The following is a 21,545-nucleotide window of genomic DNA, read 5'->3' as shown; positions in this document are numbered from 1 at the left end:
CTTATGAGACGTACAAATAGCATACTAAAGCACACAGAAAACACAGAGATAAGGGGTGATGGAAGCAGAAGACTATCTTCAAGGTATTTGTAAGGTGAGAAATTTATATTTAGAAATGCTAATTTCTATCTTCCTTAACTTGCTGATATATTAATAACAGAAATAAAGGTTTATACCCTGAAGGTAATTCAGTCCAAGCACAAGCAGTGTAAACCCAATGTGGGATCCATAGTTCAGAATACAAATTTTCTTGAAAAATTAGAACAGAAAATATCAAAGAAAATGATTCAAGAATTCAGTTATTTTTTATCTCAATTTTCCCTGCTTACTCTTTCTTTTCTGAATCCTTCTCTGAAAAATTTTAACATGTTTTATTTAGATAAAATGAAAATTTGTGGGAAGACTTTATCCCCTAAACACAGAATGAAGAAACACAGATTACATGGTCTGAAAAGTTTCAAGTTTTAGAATTTTTTCTAAAAGCCCTTCTAAGAAGTTCTAATAAAGACAGCTTAAAAAAAAAAATCATGGTTCTAATAAAGAAATGTCTCATAAAACAAAGTTCATGATGAGACAAAAAGACTTATGAACTGCTTTCATGTAAAAGTAGCAGCATTCTATAAAGAAAGACCACTGGATAGGGAATCTGGAAACCCTAGTTTCCAGTGAAGCAATGGTTAGATACATATGCAAGTTCACAGTTCTATTTGCTTTAAACAAACAAAATTCAGGGGAAAAAGAAATAAAAACCAAGAAGGATAATCAAGACAAAATAGTACGCAGAAGTGCTTATAAAACTTTTGGAACTATGAAAATGCTTTTCCTTTATTATTGAGGGAACTTTGTGCATTAACAAAGACTAACCTTTTACTGTATTGTTAGATATAAAAACCTATGGATTTCATCTTGCACTTACATTAAACAAGAATATTCAGTAAAAGAACAGGAATACTGAAAGAAAAGTTATGACATTAGGCTGCACCAGTTAATCACTGTATGCTTAGACTGTTATAATAGTATTTATTTTCTGTTCTCTAGTATCAGATTTAAATTCTGACAGACGGATTCCAAACCCTTAGTGTCTTACCGCTCATTCTGCATAGCAGTAGACATTGGATTGACTGTTGGGCTCACAGACTTGTTTCTTTCCCATATCATCATAAGTTCAGCCATCCTCTCTTCAGCACACTGAGCAGTAAGCCGAGCCTCTGCATCCTGGTCCCAACAGTCTTCGATTGTCTCCTTGAGTGATCTCACTGCCTGTAATAAAGTATATGTCAAACACTGTCTCTTACCAAAATATAACTGAATTTTTTTAGTGACATGAGGTGAAAGAAAAAATATCAATTTTATTTAACCAATATTTTACATAGCTATAATAAAATATCTTAAGACATCAGAGATTTGTAAAGGGCCGCATTCTCAAAAGGTGAGGAACAAGTACAGTAAGAAAATTTTAATTGAACACATTGAAGAATTATCCACAAGAGCAAGCAGTTGTAGTAAGTCATACGTATCCTCAATGCCGTGTGTTTATGTTGTTGTGCATCCACAGCACTGTTATTTCAATCAAGAGCCACTAATTCTACTTCAAAAATGAGTTTAAAAAATTTTGACACTAGACTGTCTTCAATCTCTAAGCTCTTCCTCCTTTACTCCTAGTAGTGTGCTTCATTCTAATCATAAATCTTAAAAGCCTGACACTTTCTTCTTATTTAAACTAGTTTCATTAGTAGTATCAAAATCAGTCCTATTCTGTAACATTCATATATATCTGCAATGAACAGCAGTGTTCCGTTTGGAGAAAGTTGGTGCAAACTCCCTTTTAAAAAGACAGACTTTATATACTTTGATGGACTGGCATCCAGAATTCTTACTCACACTTGTACTCTGATTTTTTTATTAGGTGTCAAGCTCTTCACCTGCCAGTACATTTCTTGTGTCTTCAAGACACTTTCAAAATAGTAAGGCCAGGATTGCCAGATTTAACAAGTAAAAATATAGGATACTACTTACTTAATTTTAGTTTCAGATAATTGGACAAACCATTTTTTAGAGTAGGTATATTCTTGCCAATTCATAAATCAAAGTATTTTATCTGGCAAGCCTATTTTAAGCTAAAAATTTCTGTAAGGAATCTTGGTAACATTTTTAATGTTTCCTAATAATTTGTGTTCTGTAACAACTTGAACCTTAGGTCTCTGGGAAACATCTGTTGTTGCTGTTGTTCACTCACTCCGCTGAATCCGACTCTTTGCGACCCCATGGACTGCAGCACACCAGGGTTCCCTGTCCTTCACCATCTCCCAGAACTTGCTCAAATTCATGTCCATTGAGTCAATGATGTCATCAAACCATCTTGTCTTCTCTTGTCCCCTTCTCCTCCTGCCTTCAATCTTTCCCAGGATCAGGATCTTTTCTAATGAGTCAGCTCTTTGTATCCAGTGGCCAAAGTACTGGAGCTTCAACTTCAGCATCAGTCCTTCCAATGAATATTCAGGATTTATTTCCTTTAGGATTGACTGGTTGGATCTCCTTGCAATCCAAGGGACTCTCAAGAGTCTTCTCCAACACCACAGTTCACAAAAGCATAAATTTTGGGGTGCTCAGCCTTCTTTAAGGTCCAACTCTCACATCCATACCTGACTACCAGAAAAACCATAGCTCTGACTAAATGGACCTATGTTTGCAAAGTAATGTCTCTGCTTTTTAATATGCTGTCTAGGTTTGTCTGGGCAACATGGTAGTGTTCTTTCTGAATACAGGCTCACTGGGTACACGCACCACGGTCTACCCTTAATACCATTTTCCCCTGGCTCTTCTGAGTTGTCTGCCTCAGTACAGTACTGCTGATTCTCCAATCCTGCCCAGAACACAGATCAAAGAGTGTATCTTTTAAGACTCAACTTTACTTTGAGTTTTGAAATCTATTTAAAAGTATGTTCCAGGCTCTATTGAGTAAAAATTAAAATATGAACAATAGACATAAAACACCAACAATCTTTTCATTAAGCAATAAAAATCTACCTATTTCTTAAGATATGGAAGAACCGGAAGAATATATAATGATAATCTTGAGTTTAATAGCAAGTGTATCATCTCCCTGAGGTAAAAGTTTGGTGTTTATAAGTATGGTTGAGTCTGTTATCGATAGCAGTCATGTTCTATAAAGTTGCTGTGCACTGAATTAATGATGAAACATTAATCCTAGAGGAAATCCTGTGAGTCTCTGAATATAACATTTTCATCAACTGATCAATAAATAATCTTGTTTTACTTGTGTTTCTGTTTAAAGACACCTTTTAAAATATATATTATCAGTTTAAGTCAGATAGAAAAGGAGAAATACTGTATGATATCCTTTATATGTGGTATCCACAAAGAGATGATACAAATGAAATTACAAAACACAAAGAGACTCACAGACTTAGAAAACAACTTATGGTTGCCTATACACACTGCTGTATTTAAAATGGATAACCAACATGGACCTGCTGGAACTCTGTTCAATGTTATGAACAGGAACTCTGTTCAATGTTATGTGGCAGCTTGAATGGGAGGTGAGTTTCAGGAAGAATGGGTTTATGTATACGTATGGCTGAGTCCCTTCACTGTTCACCTGAAACTATCACAACATTGTTAATTGGCTATACTCCAATACAAAAAAACAAGTTAAAAAATACATAAAATCACTTCATTAATTTGTACTCATGGTCACAGCACTACACCCCATGCCCTAATGGAGTTTATCTAGAACATGTTTTCCTTTCTTCATAAGGAATATCAAACTTTTCTTGTGCTTAGGAATATCACATAAGAGTTCAGCGTTATACTTAAGGGCTATTTTAAATGGTGAAATCACCAAAAAACGCAAAAAAAAAAAAAAAAAAAAAGTGAAAAATAGGGCAGTGAATACACTGCAAAAAAGATACTTTTTTACAATACAAGATATGAAACACGAAAGCCTTATTAGACCTTCAGTTGGAAACATGTACATCTGAACTCAAAATTTTCACTGCTCTGCACACATACACAAATGACTGGGACAGTGTTCTGACTAATGATTCGGGGATTACAAACACACTCTGGCAAGTAGTTGAATGCCAAATATGAAATTCATGAATAATGAGGAAAGACTATATTTAATGAATTTAAAAAAGACTTGGATTTTAAGATAACTCAAGAAACTCAAGAATAACTAACTTTTTATGATAAATATACCTCTAAAAACTAGTTATATATTTACCTTAGTATATTTGTAATATTGGTTTGAAAAAATGAACTCGTCGTAAGTTATGAAGAGAGGAATTTTTCTTTTCCTTTTGAAATAATTTCAAACGTACTTTTCTTTTCTTTCATGATCTTGACATTTTAAAAGACTATGCAGACCTAAAAGTAGCCCAGTTACTTTTGAAAATGTTCCTCAATTTATCTGATATTTCCTCCTGACCAAATTCAAAGTTTGCATCTTTGGCAGAAAATCACAGGAGAGATTGCTGTTCTTCCCACTGTTCTTCCTATCATGTACACATTTTTTTTTTTTGTCCCATTACTAGAGAACTTAACCTTAACCACATGACTAAGTCGGTGTCTGCCAAGTATCTTCCCTGTAAAGTTCCATTTTTCCTTTAATAATTAATCACTGTTTTGGGAGGGGGAGAGTACTCAAAGCTCCTGTATATATCTTGTTCTGCATTCAACTTTTCACCCATTGGCTTCAGCATCTCTTGCTGTTTCTTGGATGAATCAATTATTTCTATGACACTTGCCAGTAAGAAGACATTTAAAAAGTGATAGTAAATCCATAACAGGAATATAGATAAAGTGCATATAAGTAAGAAAAACAAACACCTTTAAAATATGCTAAAATGCTCAACCTTATTCACCATGTTGAGGTAGTACAATGAAGTAGTTAAGAATATTAGTTCCAAATTTGTAGTATTAGTACCAGCTCAATCAAGATCCTGTTTTCAAATACTGCCTTTATTTTTTACTAGGTGCAAATCAAAATAAGATTTATTTTTCCCTAACACATTAACTGATGAGAAGAACTGACTCATTGGAAAAGACCCTGATGCTGGGAAAGGTTGAAGGCAGGAGAAGGGGATGACAGAGGATGAGATGTTGGATGGCATCACTGACTCAATGGACATGAATCTGAGCAAGCTCTGGGAGCGTGTGATGGACAGGGAAGGCTGGTATGCTGCAGTCCATGCGGTCACAAAGAGTTGGACACAACTGAGCGACTGAACTGAACTGAGCGCATTAACAAAAACAAAATTGCATACCACCTAGTGTTAGTGATGGGAAAACAGGCACTTGTATATTATTATTGGGAGTGCCATCACTTTGGAGGGTAAATTTGTATTTTAAAACTTACCCATGAAAAAACCTCCATGTCTGGATGGCTTTAGGAAGGAATTCAACCAAACATTAAAAAAAATAATAATAATGCCAAGTCTTAACAAGTCTTCCAGAAAATCAAACAAGGAAGGTTATTTCCTAATTCATTCTGTGAGGACATTAGTCAAAACAAAGCAGAGCAAGGAACTTTGGGAGGAAAAGCACTGAAAACTTCGCAAATATCATAATCAACTTTACTGAAACTCTGGATGTTAGTCAAATGTTTATAGCAACCAACTTAAAAACATAAATAGAAGGAGAAAGGTCACTGAAACAGGCTAGGAGACTCTGTTGTGTTTTAATTTAGAGCTGCCCCTGGAGTGATGGCAAATATGAAGATGGCAGTCCGTTTTTCCCAAGACAGGCACCTGTTCCCAGAGGGAACAGAGTGACCTTGTTTCCAAGGGAATTATGCTGTCTGTTTTGACATGTCTTCCCTTGAAGATCCAATGCAATAGGCCTGTCTTTGTTCTACCTAACTCAGAACTCTCTTAGCATAGGGAAGTGGCTATGACTAAGTGCATAACATTCTTTGGAAAAATTGAAAGACCAAAGAACAAATGCTACAGCCTGGGGCAAAATGTAATAGTTGAGGCACACAAAAGAAATGCTTGAAAGTCAAGGAAGAAAAACTGGGTGTGAGAAACTTTGGGGAATAAGGGCATTGAAAAGCTTCTGCATATACTGAAGAATCTAAAAATCCACACACAAGTTCAGAGCAGGATGCAAGCTCAGAGAAGACCACAAGCTTTCACAGCTGACTGGCTCAGCCAATGAGAAGACTCGGAGAGTCTTTTCCTTTTTTGTTACCTTTTTGTCCATAATGATATCCAAAAAGTGATTTTAAACAAAAAATTACAAAGCATGTGAAGAAACAAGAAACTATGCCCCATTCACAGGAATGAAGAAAGGAACAGAACTGTCCCACAGGAAATACAGACATTGGAGTTACTGGCAAAGACTTTAAATATGCTCAAAGAACTAGAAACCATGGATAACGAATGAAAGGAAACTGGGAAAACAACATCTCAACAAATGGAGAATAGCAATTAAGAGATAGAAATTGTAGAAAGGAGTTTAAAAGAAACTTGGGAGGTCAACAGTAAAAACACTGAAATGAAGAATTCACCAGACTGGTTAATTGAGGATTTGAGCAGAGAGAAAAAAGAATTACTAAACATGAAGATAGGAAATAAAAATTACCTAGTCTGAGAAGCAGAAACAAAAAAAGAATGAAGAAAATGAATAGAGCCTAAAAGACTTGTGAGGCACCATTAATCACATCAAACTACACAAAATGAGTGACAGCCCCAGAAGAAAAAATGGAGAAAGAATATTTGAAGAAGTAATAATTCAATAACTTTCCAAATTTAGTAAAAGAAATGAATCTACACATCCAAGAAACTCAATGAACTCAAGGAGAGTTCCATACTGAGACACATTATGATCAAATTATAAAATGCCAAAGAAGAAAAGAGAATCTTGACAGCAGCAAGAAAAGCCACTTGAAATAAACAGTTCGGTTCAGTCACTCAGTCTTGTCTGACTCTTTGCGATCCCATGGACTACAGACACCAGTTCTCCCTGTCCATCACCAACTCCCAGAGCCTATTCCAACTCATGTCCACTGAGTTGGTGATGCCATCCAACCATCTCACCCTCTGTGGTTCCCTTCTCTCCCCGCCTTCAATATTTCCCAGCATCAGGACCTTTTTCAGTAGACAATTTAATAAAATATATCATATCATCATTTGATATGACTAGAGCCCATATCAAAACATTTGATGACTGCATTTATGTAAAAATCATTAACTTTCTCATCTAACACAAGAGGGAGCTCTATAAAGGTGGAGGCTGTATCTAGTGCTCTCTATATTAAGCACACAATACACAGGATTCATTTAGTGAATGTTAATGAATAAATTCAGAGAAGGCAATGGCAACCCACTCCAGTACTCTTGCCTGGAAAATCCCATGGACAGAGGAGCCTGGTGGGCTGCAGTCCATGACGTCGCTAAGAGTTGGACACGACAGAGGGACTTCACTTTCACTTTTCACTTTCATGCATTGGAGAAGGAAATGGCAACCCACTCCAGTGTTCCTGCCTGGAGAATCCCAGGGATGGGGGAGCCTGGTGGGCTGCCATCTACAGGGTTGCACAGAGTTGGACACGACCGAAGTGACTTAGCAGCAGCAGCAATGAACAAATTCATTAACTCCAATAACCATTAACTCCAATAAACTCATTGGAAAAGATTCTGATGCTGGGAGGGATTGGGGGCAGGAGGAGAAGGGGACAACAGAGGATGAGATGGCTGGATGGCATCACTGACTCAATGGATGCGAGTTTGAGTGAACTCCAGGAGTTGGTGATGGACAGGGAGGCCTGGCCTGCTGCAATTCATGGGGTTGCAAAGAGTTGGACACAACTGAGCAACTGAACTGAACTGAACTGAATTAATAAATAAGCTGAATGACACTGTATTGGTTTCTTAATGATCTGCAGTAAGTTCAAAATTCAGTTCACTTCAGTTCAGTCGCTCAGTCGTGTCTGACTCTTTGTGACCCCATGGATTGCAGTATCCCAGGCTTCCCTGTCTATCACCAATTCCCAGAGCTGGCTCAAACTCATGTCCATTGAGTAAGTGATGCCATCCAACCATCTCATCCTCTGTCATCCCCTTTTCCTCCTGCCTTCAATCTTTCCCAGTATCAGGGTCTTTTCCAATGAATGAGTTCTTCACATCAGCTGGCCAAAGTATTGGAGTTTCAGCTTCAGCATCAGTCCTTCCAATGAATATTCAGGACTGATTTCCTTTAGGGTGGACTGGTTGGATCTCCTTGCAGTCCAAGGAACTCTCAAGTCTTCTCCAACAACACAGTTCAAAAGCATCAATTCTTCAGTGCTCAGCTCTCTTTATAGTCCAACTCTCACATCCATACATGACTACTAGAAAAACCATAGCTTTGATTATACAGACCTTTGTTGGTAACATAATATCTCTGCTTTTTAATATGCTGTTTAGGTTGGTTCCCTGGGAATTTTTTAAATGGGTTTTTACATTCATTAATTTTTAGAAGATTTTGAGTTTTGTTACTACAAAAATGTTTTGTAATTTCAATGCAACTATGAAGCAAAATGTCTTCATAGAAAGGGGGGATATTTCATACAGAAACTATGTATTTGCTATCTAATTCTAGTACTAGATTGTCATTGCACAGAAGCAGCAGTTCTATTGACTATACCACATTAGATTTAAATGGATTTATTGGAAGTGAACCAAATATTACTTATTTCTTACTTAGCAACCTCATCTAAATTGAGAGTAAAAAGTTTTCAGAAAAATATGCATATGGTGCATATCCCATAATGGCAGGGTTGCCAAAAGATACTTTAGAATAAGTAGTCCAATTTCTCTGGTGAAATAAAACCATTTATGGCAGATGAAGTTGTATTTTAATAGATAAAATTTCACAAAGAGATTTTTCTTTGAAGCATACTCTGTTGTGAGGCTGGCATATCTAATGAACCCTAGGAAAGGATTCAGCCTCTTACCTGACATCAAGGACCTCTTAAGAAAAAATCTGTCCCAGTTCCTACCGGAGAAGGCAATGGCACCCCACTCCAGTACTTTTGCCTAGAAAATCCCATGGACGGAGGAGCCTGGTAGGCTGCAGTCCATGGGGTCGCTAGAGTCGGACATGACTGAACGACTTCACTTTGACTTTTCACTTTAACGCACTGGAAAAGGAAATGGCAACCCACTCCAGTGTTCTTGCCTGGAGAATCCCAGGGATGGCAGAGCCTGGTGGGCTGCCGTCTATGGGGTCGCACAGAGTAGGACACGACTGAAGCAACTTAGCAGCAGCAGCAGAGGGAAGGGAAGGGGAGAGGGAGGGAAGAAGAGAAGGTAAGCCTAGGGCCAAAAAAATCAGAAAAGCCAGGGGATGGTGACTTTTAAAACATCATTCCTCAAAAGGCAGTAGCTTCTAGTGACTAACATAGGATTTTCACTTCCTCATTTATGAGTCCAAGCACAACAGTACATTGTGCCAAGGACGTTTCCACAACCATAATTCTACAAAATTCCCATGTTTTTATTTTATTAAAAATTTTAGATCTGTATACAAAATAGAAATTAATACAGTATTATACTAAATTATTATACTGTATTATACAAATACAGTATTGTAAAATTAGGAGAGGATAAATGAGAGACAACATAAATAAGAATAAACATAATATTTAAAGTTATAATGGGAACTTCCAGAAGAGAAAGTTTAGAAACAAAAACAAAACCTCAGAACACTGTTAACATGAATTACTTCTGAAGGTAGGACAGGAGAAGTCTTTTCTTTTCCCATTTCCTCTTTTAGCCATTCCATTTAATTTGATTTTGTTTACCATATATAAGCATAACTTTAATTCTTCTAAAAGGTTTTTAAAATAAGAAATACAGGGTACTATCATGCAATTTAATAATTATGACATATAATGAAATACTGATCAAATGGAGAGAAAGTGATAAATCTATATATGTAATGACATGAAAAATTAGTAAAAAAAACAAGCTTCAGAAATGACAGTGGATAATGAGATGATCCTACTCACATTAAAAAAATATATAAGAGTGTGTGAATATATCTGTTGTGTGCAAATGTTTGTTAAGATGCTTTTAGAATTGTAGCAACAATTTACTGAAATGGCAGGAGCCTCTGAAAATATTTCAGCATTGTAAACTTTATTTTTAATAAGCAGAATTTATACATGGTACTTTGGTTTCTTTTTGGTGCAGTTTAAATTTCTATCAGTCAGTGAATATATATGTCTGAACTAATTAACATTTTTGGTACCACTCTCAAGAGAATAAATGGAATGGAATTTCAATCATGTTTGAAATATTATCACGTTAATTATTCCAGCTGTTACCCAATGCGGCAAACTGTAGACATAAGTTAGTCTCTCTAAGGAGTATTTTATACTTGAAGAAAACAAATTAAAACACCTCCAACTTTGAAAATATACAATATCATACAAATCAAGTAAGTTAGATTTTTGGCATTAGACAACTCTAAAAACTATTACCATCAACAATCTATTTTTGCTTCAGGCAACATTTGAAACATATTCAGTCATAAGTCCTCTTTTTTAATAATTCAGTTTTTCCTTACCAGGCTATTTTCTTTCCAAGCTTCTGGGAACTTGGGTCTCTGTTTTTCCCTAGACACCAGAACCTGCATATCTTCAAAAGTGGGATGATTTCCAACCTCTGTCTGAAAAGCCATCTGGTATTCTGGTACAGATTCACCTGTGAATTTTTTTTTAAAAAGGAATAAAATTTATTATTATCATTTTGGGTTTCATGCATTATTAATAAAAGCTCTACTTGTAACAGTCTTTGTTTGATAAATTAAATGTTGCTATAAATTAAATGGTAGTTATAAATTAAATGGTAGTCCTTTTCTACATTTTATCTCACATATACTTCTTCACCATTTCCATATCTAGGATAACAGGGTATCTTAATACAACTCTCTTCATTTTCCTTTATTTTTAAACTGTGGTTAAATGTACGTAACATAAAATTTACCATTTAAACCATTTCTGAATATACAGTTCTGTGGCACTACGTGCATTCACAAAGTTGTGCGTTCATGTCCAGAACTTTTTCTGTCTTCCTAAACTGAAATTCTGTATACATTTAAAAGTAACACTCACTTTTTCCTTTTTTAAACTCTTTCTAACATTATTTCAATTCATCTTATATCTCCATTAAAATAATATTCTGCAAACAAGATTTAATTGCCTTTCCTGTGCAAACATTTGATATTGCACTTTATAATTTAACAGTACAAAAGGAATAGCTATTCTTTGAATGTAGTAACTGTTTAAAAAAACATTGCTGATAGCAATGTATTAACTTAAGCTGATATAAGAATCATTTTAGTCACATATGCTTCTAAAAAACAAAAGTTCTGGATTAGGATTTTTAAAATACTATGGCCGAAGTTTCAATAATAGAAATTAAAACTTATAAGGTTCCAATAATATGTGATACTACTGTAATCACTATTTCCAGAAAAACACTTTGAGTACCCAATCAGTGAGTCAGTTCAGGAGCTCAGTCCTGTCCGACTCTTTGCGATCCCATGGACTGCAGCAGGCCAGGCCTCTCTGTCCATCACCAACTCCTGGAGTTTACTCATGTCCATTGAGTCAGTGATGCCATCCAACCATCTCATTCTCTGTCGTCCCCTTCTCCTCTCGCCTTCAATCTTTCCCACCATCAATGTCTTTTCAAATGAGTCAGTTCTTTGCATCAGATGGCCAAAGTATTAGAGTTTCAGCTTCAGCATCAGTCCTTCCAATGAATATTCAGGACTGATTTCCTTTAGGATGGACTGGTTGGATCTCCTTGCAGTCCAAGGGACTCTCAATAGTCTTCTCCAGCACCACAGTTCAAAAGCATCAATTCTTCAGTGCTCAGCTTTTTTTATAGTCCAACTCTCACATCCATACATGACTACTGGAAAAACCATAGCTTTGACTAGACAGACCTTAGTTGGCAAAGTAATGTCTCTGCTTTTTAATATGCTGTCTAGTACCCAATACTTCTATTTAATTGGAAAATATACTTCTAAATAATAACTGATTGAATTGCCAGTAATCTAAATAATTATTAATTTATTCCATTATATTTTAGAATTATAAGCTGTCGATAAATGTTTTTTCTTTTTTAGGGGCTGGGGAATTGCACTGTGTGCCATGTGGGATCTTACTTCCCTAACCATGGATCAAACCTGTGCCCCATGCAGTAGAAGCACAGATTCCTAACCACTGGACCACCATGGAAGGCGCAAATGCTCACTATTTTTGAAACAACAACAACAAAAACATCAACCACATTACTAATCTGTTTTTATTAAGTAGTTCCATTTGTCTAATGCTGGGTCAATTCACTGTTTTTCATTTCCCCATGCTATTAATGCTGTTATTCCTACAATATAGAGACCACTTATATTGGAGAAGACTCTTGAGAGTCCCTTGGACTGCAAGGAGATCCAACCAGTCCATCCTAAAGATCAGTCCTGGGTGTTCATTGGAAGGACTGATGCTGAAGCTGAAACTCCAATACTTTGGCCACCTCATGTGAAGAGTTGACTCATTGGAAAAGACCCTGATGCTGGGAGGGATTGGGAGCAGAAGGAGAAGGGGACGACAGAGGATGAGATGGTTGGATGGCATCATCGACTTGATGGACGTGAGTTTGGGTAAACTCCAGGAGGTGGTGATGGACAGGGAGGCCTGGTGTGCTGCGATTCATGGGGTCGCAAAGAGTCGGACACAACAGAGCGACTGAACTGATGTCAAATTATTTTTATGCAACCTAAAAGAGTGCAATGCACTGGTAAATACACTGGTAATTAGTTTAAATTTTTATTAATATATCACAATGTCATTGATATAATCATAACAAAAGGAGAAAAATATATACTCATTTTGCTATTTCAAGTTAGCCTCAAATAAATATTTACATTGAATGAGTTGTTCTTTCATGAAAGGAAGGAAGACAGATAGGAAGGCATGAAGACAAGAGAAGGGAAATTTTTTTAAAAAGGAAGAAAAGGAGAATTTTTAAAAAGGAAGAAAAAGATAATCCAATGGATAGTTCACTACTTCTAATTCCTTACTGAGTCAATTCAGGTAACACTATGAAGTGCAGCTTCGAAAATGCTCAGAGGTTGCATAAGGAAATGATAACTGCTAAAGCCATCAGAGACCAAACTGAATACAGGTAAGCTATTATGAGCAATTAATTAAATCACCCTCAGATGCAAACCCGGAGTTCTTTCTAAAAAGTTTTTTCCCACTGACATCTTTCTGCTAATAATATTTTTGAACACTAGATGGCAATGAAATTAAGGTTTAAATGAAAGCACAAACACATAAAAGTAGACTTAATATAGGTAGAAGAAAGATGTAACTGCTTCACTTCAAAACATACATTAATTCTGACAACAATTCCCTCACCTGGAAAGAGGTCTGTACATCTCATAAATATCTCCCAATAAATTAGTCCAAGTGCATACATATCTACTTGTTTCAAAGCTGATTCACAGTCCCTAAGGTTCACAGCTCCTTCCAGAACTTCTGGTGCCATATATCTGATTGTGCCAACCTGATAAAAAAAAGTGTTATGTATTTCAGGAAATAATGTAGCATATTATGAAGGGCATACATTAGGCTAGAAGTTATACATAAATTCGGGTCAACAGTAGCTCAATATGCTTATTTGAACCTAAGTATGGCACTGAACCTTTTTAGATCTCATTTTTTAAAATATAAAATACCCTTTTCAGAACATCTTGGTTGCTTCTAGTTTTCGGCAATTATGAATAAAGCTGCTATGAACCTTGATGTCCAGGTGTTTGTGTGAATACAAATTGTTAACTCAACAGGGTCTATATACCTAGGAGTGTGATTGCTGGAATACTATGTTTTCCAAAGTGAATACTATCCAGCTTTCCTACCAGCAAGGAGTGGGTTGCTGTAGCCCCACAGTGTCTCCAGCATTTGAAATTATTGTTTTTTTTTAAACCATTCAAAGGCAATGGCATCCTGTTTTGATTTGCAGTTCTTGAATCATGAATCACGTTGAGTAACTTTCACATGCTTATCTGCCATCTATCTATATAAATACTATCTTTGGTCAGGTTTCTATTTAGATCTTCTATTTATTAATTGACTTATTTGACTTCTTACTGTTGAGTTTTAAGAGTTTTTATATTCTGGATACAAGTCCTTTATCAGATATGTGTTTTTCAAATACATTCTCCCAGTTTGAGGGTTGTTTTTTTCATTTTCTTAATACTGTCTTTCATAGAAGTTTTTAATTTTAATAAAATTCATCTTAGCAATTTTTTCTTAAAAAAAAAAAAAAAAAAACCCTCTTGAAATAATTAAGGTGTGATTTAGTCATCCTAGTCAATAGTGCTTATGCTTATGTGTGCTTAGTTGCTCAGTTGTGTCTGACTCTTTGTGACACCATGGACTGTAGCCCACCAGGCTCCTCTGTCCATGGGATTCTCCAGACAAAAGTACTGGAGTGGGTTGCCATGCCTTCCTCCAGGGCATCTTCCCAAACCAGGGATCAAACCCAGGTCTCCCACATTGCAGGTATGCTTTACCATTTGAGCCACCAGAGAAGCCCAGTCAACAGTATTCCTCCTAATGCTTGACAAAAATAAGGTTGACTGGCAGTGATCTCCATAATGAATTGATGAACTTCATGCAGTGTTTTCTGTATATCTTAATTCTGTAATTCCTAATATGCTATAATTGGATAAGGACAACTGTCCTGAGTACTTAGTAGGTTTTTAAATTCAATTTATTATGTTTTAAAAGTATGTCAGCTTGATACCCTTTGTATGCACTCACCTCACTAATGGCTGCATTATCTTCTTCCCCTGGGCGCACCAGTCTATTTCCAGTCAGCTTCATGGACAACCCAAAGTCACTAATAACGCAGGTTCCATCATTTTTCACCAGAACATTTCTGCTGTTCAAATCTCGATGGGAAATTGCAGGTTTATAATGATCTGTTTGGATAGTTTTCAAATATTTATTAATGCTTCAGTTGCACTACTGAACACAAAATGAGCAGAAGGTAATATAAAGAAGACTGCTTTTTTCGTTCCCTATACTTTTCTAATAACAAAAGGACGTAAATAAAAATTTCAACTCACAATCCTGTTTTCATTATATTTCACAACATAATTCCTTTTGCATCTATAATTAATTAAGCTTTAAACATTCAGTTGCAATTACTAGTCAATAGGATCTTGCTTCTAATTTTAACATATACTACTTTGGTCCTTTTTTTTCCCTCTAGTAGGAAAAGGAGGCAATAAAAAAAGGAATATTTGGTAAAAACAAAAAGTAAATTTATCTAAAACAATTATCACTATAAAACTGGCATGGCTCTGAAATTGGTATATGTTATCTTATAACCTATGACAGAAAATCCCAGTTTTGCACTGAGGCTTAGCTATATATCTAAGCCCACCACAGTTCTTCAAATCAAACTAGAAACAGTTTTGCAATGGATTGTTTTCTGATTTTACAAAACAAAACACTATTATACTCTTTCTGTTACTTGTTTATCAGGAGACGTTTATGTTCTATGAAGGCAGAGAGAGGACATGTTCTGCCTGATTTCAAAAGGCCTGACACACAGACACACACACACTGCCTGAAAGAATATATCCAATCAAGGAGCCTAACTAAAATCATAATTCTTTTCCTCTTGATAAGAAAACCATGGAGGAGGGAGGAAGGAAGGAAAGGACTGGGAGTTTGGAATTAGCAGATGCAAACTGCTATATATATAAAACAGAAAAACAACAAGGTCCCACTGTATAGCACAGGGAACTACATTCAATGTCCTGTGAAAAGCGACAATGGAGAAGAATATGAAAAAGAATACATGTGTACAGCTGAGTCACTCTGTAGTACAGTAGAAATTAATAGAACATTGGAAATCAACTATACTTCAATAAAATTAAAAAAAAAAACTTTATATAAATCTTATATTGAAATAAAACCACAGCTCTTAAAAGGAAAAAAAAATCTATAGTACAATACTCAAAATTTAAAATAACTTCTTAGTTATATAAAGAAATAGAGCAATGAGAACAAAGTCAATGATAAAAACAAACAGAATGCTTACATTTAGGCACAAAAAGACTCAGTATTTACATTTATTACTCTCATTAACATGTATTAAACTGCAATTTCACCAACAATAAAACCAAAGACAGAAGATAATGATTCCTTTGACCAAAAAGAAATGATACAAATGAACTTACTTACAAAACAGAAAGAGACTCACAGACATAAAATGAACTTACTTACAGGGCTGGGGAGGGATAGTTAGGGAGTTTGGGATGGTCATGTACACACTGCTATATTTTAAATGGATAACCAACAAGGACTATTGTATAGCACATGGAATTCTGCTCAATGTTATGTGGTAGCCTGGATGAGAGGAGGGTTTGTGGGAGAATGGATGAATATAACTGAGACCCTTCGCTATTCACTTGCAACTATCACAACCCTGTTAATCAGTTATAGCCCAATACCAAATAAAAGCTCAAAAGGAAAAAAAAAAAAGGATTCCTTTGATACGGGGAGGAAAACGCAATAGCACAACTGGAAGAAAAATAGCAATTATTAGGTTTCTAAGAGTTGATTTCTTTCTCATTTGTTCCCCTTCCTACTTACTTCCTGGTCCAGTCTTCCTAAAGTTTGTACTAACATGGCTCACTCAACTAGTAAAAGAGCTACATTTCTTATTCTGGATAAAACCAGAACATAAGTATATATGGTTTAATCTTGAGCTGATATTTATATAAGAAAATTTATAGAGATACCTGAAAATGTTTGTATAACACCATACCAATACAACGCAATGAGTCAGTGAGCCAGCAAGAGGGGAAACTAGGGTAATACTTTGTGATAATATTATAAAGGAAATAAAAGGTGGAACAACTGAGCCCACGTGCAGTAACTACTGAGCCTGGGCTCTAGAGCCCAAGAGTCACAACTACTGAAGTCCATATCCTTTTCCCCCTTCCCCTTTGGTAACCACAGTTTGTTTTCTACGTCTGTAGGTCTATTTTGTTTTGTAAATAAGTTCATTTATATCTTTTTCTGTTTGCAGACTCTACATACAAGTGATACCATATGATATTTGTTTGGCTTAATTCACTTAGTATGATAATCTCTAGGTCCATCCATGTTGCTGCAAATGAAATTATTTCATGGCTCAGTAGCACATAACACAATATTCCCTTTATATGTGTGTATAATTTATATATATTTCCCTTTTATATATATCATATCTTACTTATCTTCATCTATTGATGGACATGTACGTTCCTTGGATATTGTAAATAGTGCTGCAATGAACACTGGGATACATGTATCTTTTTGAATTATCGTTTTCTCTGGATATGTGCCCAGGAATGGGACTTTAGGATAATAAGGTAACTCTATTTTTAGGTTTTTAAGGAACTTCCATACTATTCTCCATAGTGGCTGTGCCAATTTATATTTCCACCAACAGTATAAAAGGATTCCTTTCTCTACACACTCTCTCCAGCATTTATTCTTGTAGACCTTTAGATGATGGCCATTCTGACCAAAGTGATTTGCGGAATATTTTTTAAATAATTAGGTACTAAAAATTTAAATAGCTATTATACTGATGTTTTCTACAATAGCATATACTCAGTTGTTTTTTTATTTAAGGTTAACTATTCAGTAATAATATAAGGTGATGTTTAAGAATAGAATCTGTGTTTAAATAAAACTCCTATATGATGGCAATCATTCTTTCCAGCCAAAGTTTGACTGGAAAACTTTCTGAATCATGCGAGCTTTGAAAAGGAGGATAGGATGGTATTTTAATTTTTGTTTTAAGCCAGCTCTTTAAAGGAGTTATAATATTTAAGAATAAAGAAACACAATACAAATGGTTAACGCACTAAAGTAAGTGCATCAAGTTGCTGACATAGGCAATAACATTGACCAATTCTGTATTCAAGAAAAGCAAGATGTCAAGATAAATGAACTGATAAATTATTCAGGAGAAATTACTTATATATGAAGCAGCAGCTAAAAATGATGATCCATGCTATTATACAATGGAACAAAGATCTAAGAAATTGATACATTAAAAATTCTCTTCATTACAGAGGTCAGAGAAAGTGAAAAAAGAATGTATGGCAAGAAAATTGCTGTAAGGGATGTAAACGCAAAGACAGTTTTATAGCAAAGCTAATTTTGAGGGGCCTGTGATATGATATGAGGTGTACTTTGAAACAAAGTGAAGAGAACAAATATATTTAAAAAGATGCTTTGGAAAACTAGCAAAAATGTACATAAAGGCTAAATAAAACTGTAGTTATAGCACTATACTCATTGACATAATACAACCATTCAGTATTGACACACTGGCGAAGACTGACTCCTCACCATGCATTCTCGTTATCTGAAGCAGCAATGCACCTAGCTAAAACTAACAAACACACATACACTGCACTGAAACATCCCTTGCAGCTAAGTGTGGTGGGAAAGCATGGACTAACCTCTGGGAAAGAAAACAAGCACAAGAGTGGGACTTCTGGAAGTAAAAAGGGGCATTTCCTTCTATTCTTTCTTTTCTCTGATTAGCATATAGCATGATGGACAATGAGGTGATCCTGAAAACATCAGCTACATATAAAGATTAATGGAGGAGAAATATATGAGTCTGGGCCCCTAAAACTACTATGGTGCTACCAAAAGAAATGTGAAGACTGTCTCTGTCTAGATTCTTACATGAGAAAGGAAAAAAATAGTCATTCTCATTGAAATCTGTTTTATTCTCCTCCCTGATAAATTTGAACAAACCTAATGCTAGCTATGGAGAAGGCGATGGCACCCCACTCCTGTACTCTTGCCTGGAAAATCCCATGGACGAAGGAGCCTGGTAGGCCGCAGTCCATGGGGTCACTAAGAGTCGGACACAACTGAGCGACTTCACTTTCACTTTTCACTCTCATGCACTGGAGAAGGAAATGGCAACCCACTCCAGTGTTCTTGCCTGGAGAATCCCAGGGACAGGGGAGCCTGGTGGGCTGCCATCTATGGGGTCGCACAGAGTCACACGACTGAAGCGACTTAGCAGCAGCAGCAGCAGCAGCAATGCTAGCTAAGAGAAGCACTGATTTATAAAAAGATACAATTGGGTTTTATACTAAAGACCAACCAAACTACAGAATGTGTACCTAAAGAAGTAACAATGCATTTGTAGTTCATTTAAATAAGCAAAATAAATACAAGGAAAATACAATGCAGTCCAGCTAAGAGGTTCTTAAACTAGGGCCAGAGAGGAACTTCAAAAGATTGAGAACCCCTACAATCACAAGAATATTTTTTAAAGTATGCCCATACGTGTATCTTTACAGGGAGAGTGTTCATAGCTTTAATTAAAATCTCAATGGAATCCATGACTTGGCTAGAGTAATGAAGTCCTTTTTCTTATTCTTCTTGTTAAATTTCAAATACGTTTCCTCACACTAGATCTTTTAAACAACTATCTGCTGTAATATAAAACATACTTTTATTCTGAAGACACAAATAAAGCTTCCCTTTGTGAATTGTGTCCCCACATGGTTTTCAGAGTCTTGTCATTGTCTTACCTCCCCGTGGTAATTCAGTATGAAGATAAGCCAATCCTCTAGTCACAGAATGAGCCAGACGGCAAGAGCTTACCCAGTCACTTGTATGGAGACTTAAATACTTGCATAGAGATCCCTATACGGAGGGAAAAAAGTAAAAGGGGAAGGGGAGAAAAAGTGGAATTACTTTATTTGAACATGAGGAGGTAAGTGAGCAACTGTATAAAGGGATTTGCATATGTCAGGATTCAAAGGAGGTCTAATGAATCATGACATTTCAGAACACTGAAGTAAGAAAAGACATTTCTGTGGGTAGAGAAAGGAAGAGAGAATGGAAAGTAGAATTTAGACATTATCAATTTTTATGCCTCCAGTATTAAAAATTATGAAAGGTTATTTAATTTCATTTTAAAGGCTTCTTTGATTTATCAACAAGATAGAAAAACTGTTTCTTTACACGGTTTCTTTACAACTGTTTCTTTACACGGTATATTTTACCAGGACAAAACCAAATTATCCTATTATGTTTTACAAGTAGAAAACTTTTTTACAATCAGAAGGCTTTTGTAAATATATGTGTCATTGCTACTCAAGGTCCTCATCCATAAATTCTTTATTACCAGGCTGAGATAAAGAGCACGCATCAGAGTAAATGTCAATCAAAGCACTGCCTCCTTCATCAAGAAGTCTTGCTAAGAGACAGACAGAGACAGAGTGACAGAGGTTCAGGGCACTAAACAGTTTCATTCACATTCTGGGATAAAATCCTTATTTCACTGTAGACCATTAATACTCAGTTTGCAAAACAGCAACTCTCTATGTAATGGGGATCCTCTTACAAATCCAATTAACATAAATGTCAGTAAACTTTTTAAGAAGAACTTACATTGGGATAATACTCCATCACAAGCAAATACTCCATGCGTCCATCTGCAGTGACTCTCTCATCTCCAACTATAAAGCGAGCAATGTTGTCATGTTCCATCAAAGGCACTCTGTAAATGTTCTTCTCATTGATAAAATTCTGACGGTTTGCAAAGGAAAATACTTTTACAGCAACTGGACGTTCATCTAAGGAACCTTTATATACAGCTCCATATCGACCCCGGCCAATCAGCTGTAAGTTTGTTTTGAAAAAAAAGCAAGATGTTATTTCTTCACAACTGAACAATCAAATTTACTAAAGTATAAATCCATATGTATCCAACAGGTCTCTAACGCTTAGTCTGAATTACTCCATTATCAATAAACTAACAAATTAGGCATCCTACACAGCTCAGAAACAAGTACCATACCCAGCCCTTCCAAAGATGACAATTATAAACTCTGAACAAAATTTTTTAAAAGAAATCTAAAAATGTGGTGGAATGAACAAAAGAAGGTAGATCCTGAGGGGAGTTAACATTTAAAAGAAAGAAATGGCATAGCCTGAGATATTCATTTTATAGTGTTCAGTCTGTGAGCAGGCTGAAATCTGCACTGTTATTGGGATCAAAAATTGCAATAGAAAATCTTTCAGGCCTCAGAAACCAGGGAACAGAATTTAGGGCAACAATTGCCGATGGAGAATGAAGGCAGAATCCCAAAAAGAAGAGTCAGAGAGTGGGAAATCCAACTAATGCGTGGGACAGACTCCAGGTAAAGGATCAATAACAAGAGATAAGTTTGTAATATGCCTAACGAAGATAACTGCCTACCAAAACCAACAATGAAATGAACACACTTTATAAGAATAGAACAGAATACAGTCTTCACAACATAATATTTATAGATTCTAGTATAATACAATAAAAAATTACTCAAAACCCCCAGCAATTTACAACTGTTCTCTTCATTTCTGGCTTCTGGAACTTCTCTGCCTTTTTACTGAAAAAAGCTTAGGAATTTACCACCATTTATTTAATGATTATTTGTTA

At 35.8% G+C, this 21,545-nt stretch overlaps 1 protein-coding gene across 1 annotated transcript in view; it reads right to left on the bottom strand.

Annotated features, from left to right (window-relative positions):
- Positions 1 to 21,545, bottom strand: part of BMPR2 (bone morphogenetic protein receptor type 2) — a 152,703-nt gene that overhangs the window by 12,059 nt on the left and 119,099 nt on the right. Inside the window, exons 6-11 of the mRNA NM_001304285.2 lie at positions 20,516 to 20,746; positions 19,651 to 19,765; positions 14,843 to 15,003; positions 13,436 to 13,583; positions 10,576 to 10,712; positions 1,088 to 1,260 (exon numbers count right to left, since the gene is read on the bottom strand). Coding sequence (NP_001291214.1) covers positions 1,088 to 1,260; positions 10,576 to 10,712; positions 13,436 to 13,583; positions 14,843 to 15,003; positions 19,651 to 19,765; positions 20,516 to 20,746 — 965 coding nt within the window. The remainder of the gene's footprint in view (positions 1 to 1,087; positions 1,261 to 10,575; positions 10,713 to 13,435; positions 13,584 to 14,842; positions 15,004 to 19,650; positions 19,766 to 20,515; positions 20,747 to 21,545) is intronic.

Source organism: Bos taurus, chromosome 2 (assembly GCF_002263795.3).
Source record: "Bos taurus isolate L1 Dominette 01449 registration number 42190680 breed Hereford chromosome 2, ARS-UCD2.0, whole genome shotgun sequence".
Lineage (NCBI taxonomy): Eukaryota > Metazoa > Chordata > Mammalia > Artiodactyla > Bovidae > Bos > Bos taurus.
Note: the sequence above shows the minus strand (reverse complement) of the source record. Positions and strands in the feature narration are given on the sequence as shown.